This window comes from Arachis stenosperma, chromosome 2 (assembly GCF_014773155.1).
Source record: "Arachis stenosperma cultivar V10309 chromosome 2, arast.V10309.gnm1.PFL2, whole genome shotgun sequence".
In the NCBI taxonomy this organism is placed as follows: domain Eukaryota; kingdom Viridiplantae; phylum Streptophyta; class Magnoliopsida; order Fabales; family Fabaceae; genus Arachis; species Arachis stenosperma.
In genome coordinates, this window is record NC_080378.1 from 80,301,057 (window position 1) to 80,303,761 (window position 2,705).

At 41.5% G+C, this 2,705-nt stretch overlaps 1 protein-coding gene across 1 annotated transcript; it reads left to right on the forward strand.

Annotated features, from left to right (window-relative positions):
• Window positions 1–743: 743 nt before the first annotated feature.
• On the forward strand, window positions 744–2,351 carry LOC130963057 (uncharacterized). The gene has a single exon (XM_057889206.1). The coding sequence runs from the start codon at window positions 744–746 to the stop codon at window positions 2,349–2,351; it is 1,608 nt and encodes a 535-aa protein (XP_057745189.1).
• The last annotated feature ends 354 nt before the right edge of the window (window positions 2,352–2,705 follow it).

The following is a 2,705-nucleotide window of genomic DNA, read 5'->3' on the forward strand; positions in this document are numbered from 1 at the left end:
CAGAGATGTTCAACGAATGGGATGTGCTACAGAATTTCTATGAAGGCTTAACATTGAAATCCCAAGAGGCATTAGATCATTCTGCTGGAGGTTCATTACAACTGATGAAAACTGCTGAAGAAGCCCAGAATCTTGTAGATATGGTGGCCAACAACCAATACTTCTTTGCTCATCAAAGAACCCGACAACCATCACAGAGGAAGGGAGTACTAGAACTGGAAGGAGTGGACTCTATTTTGGCTCAAAATAAGATGATACAATAATAAATTCAACAACAATTTGAGCAGATGGCCAAGAGAATTGACAGTTTTCAAGTAGCAGCTGTGAATACAAGCCAATCATCAACTACATGGGTGCAAAATGAAGAGAGCCAAGAAGAACAGCAACAGGAGCAAGTACAGTACATGCATAACCAAAGTTCTTGACAAAATGAGGTCTATGGCGATACTTACAATCCCTCCTGGAAGAACCACCCCAACCTTAGGTGGGGAGATAACCATAACCAAAGTCAACAGCCATGGCAAAGAAACACAAACCAAAACAACTCAAGGAATAACCATCAAAATAACAACCAAAATTCATTCAGAAAACCACAAAACACTTACCCTAACTCTAACCATTATCCTGCTCATAACCAGCCCACCAACCAAAATGCATACCATCCACCACCCACATCTCACAACTAACCACAAGCATCACCAGAATCTCAAAGAATCACCAACCTAGAAGCTTTGATGGACAAAATGTGGAAGCACCAAAAGATGATAGCTAAGAATCAAGAAGCCTCCATAAAGAATGTGGAGAGACAAATTGGCCAGCTCTCTAAACAATTTGCAACAGAGAAGCCATCAAGTTCCTTGCCAAGTGACACAATTCCCAATTCTAAAGAAGAGTGCAAGGCTGTGCAGTTAAGAAGTGGGAGAACATTAATAAGCATCAATGACACTACAAAGAAGCCAGTGGAGAGTAGCAAAGGGCCAATAGGAAAGGAAAAGTCAACAGACACAGAAAAAACCAATGATCAAGATGTGATGCCAAACAAGAACACAGAAAAGCAAAAAAAGAAAGAAGACAAGCCAACCAATTCACAAGAGAGAGAGGAGAAATTAATTCAAGGACAACAACAAAAGGAGAAAGCCTTCACTCCTTCATTGCCATATCCACAGAGGTTCAACAAAGAAACCAAGGATCAACATTTCCACAAATTCCTGGAGACTTTCAAGAAACTGGAGATAAACATCCCTATGGCCGAGGCATTAGAGCAGATGCCTCTATATGCCAAATTTTTAAAAGATCTGATCAACAAAAAGAGAAGCTGGAGTGAGAAGGAGACTGTGCTGCTCACTGAAGAATGTAGCGCCGTGCTTCAAAAAGGAATCCCACTGAAGCTTAAAGATCCAGGGAGCTTTGTAGTTTCATGCACCATAGGTAAAATGACTCTAGACAAAGCTCTTTGTGATCTTGGAGCTAGTATCAACTTAATGCCCCTATCCATGATGAGGAAGCTTGCCATAAAAAAGCTCAAACCCACCAGGATGTCACTAGTCATGGCTGATAGATCAATCAAAACACCCAATGGAATTGTGGAAAATTTGTTAGTGAAGGTTGGGGAGTTTATCTTCCCTGTAGACTTTGTAATCTTAGACACCGAAGAAGAAGGAAACAATTCAATCATCTTAGGAAGGCCATTTTTAGCAACTGTAAGAGCTATTATCGATGTGGAAAAAGGAGAAATGATCTTCAGGGTGCATAATGAGCAAATGGTCATCAATGTCTTCAAATCAATACAACATCCTCCTGAACAAGAGAACTACATGAAGGTGGATATGATAGAAAGCCTGGTAGAAGAAACGTTAGAGGCCACTAGTCATGAGCAACAGGATGAAGAAGTGGAAGAGGAACAGGAAGAAGAAGTGGTAGAAATCTCCCGTGAAGACAAGGAGAAAGAGAAGCCAAAACAAGAGTTGAAGCCTCTCCCCTCTCACCTCAAATATGTGTTCCTGGGAGAAGAAGAGACCCTACCGCTGATCATTAACTCCTCCTTGAATATGGAAGAAAAAACAAGGCTGATTGAAGTGCTGAAAGCTCACAAAGCAGCCTTGGGGTGGACAATTGACGATATCAAAGGCATTAGCCCAGCCATTTGTATGCACAAAATTTTGTTGGAAGAAGAATCAAAGCCTGTGGTTCAACCCCAAAGAAGGCTCAACCCAGCCATGAAGGAGGTAGTTCAAAAAGAAGTCATGAAGTTATGGAATGCTGGAATAATTTTTCCAATCTCTGACAGCTCATGGGGTGAGCCCGGTTCAAGTTGTACCAAAAAAAAGAGGAATGACGGTCATCACCAATGAGAAGAATGAGTTGATCCCTACTAGAATAGTGACTGGGTGGAGGATGTGCATAGATTATAGAAGATTGAATGATGCCACAAGGAAAGATCATTTTCCTCTCCCATTCATTGATCAGATGCTGGAAAGATTGGCCGGCCACGCCTATTATTGCTTCTTAGATGGCTATTCTGGGTACAATTAAATTGTGGTGGACCCCAAGGACCAAGAGAAGACTGCCTTCACATGTCCATTTGGAGTTTTTGCATACAGGAGGATGCCCTTTGGGCTATGCAACGCCCCAGCCACATTTCAGAGGTGTATGCTTTCCATTTTCTCTCATATGGTTGAAAAATTTTTAGAAGTCTTCATGGATGA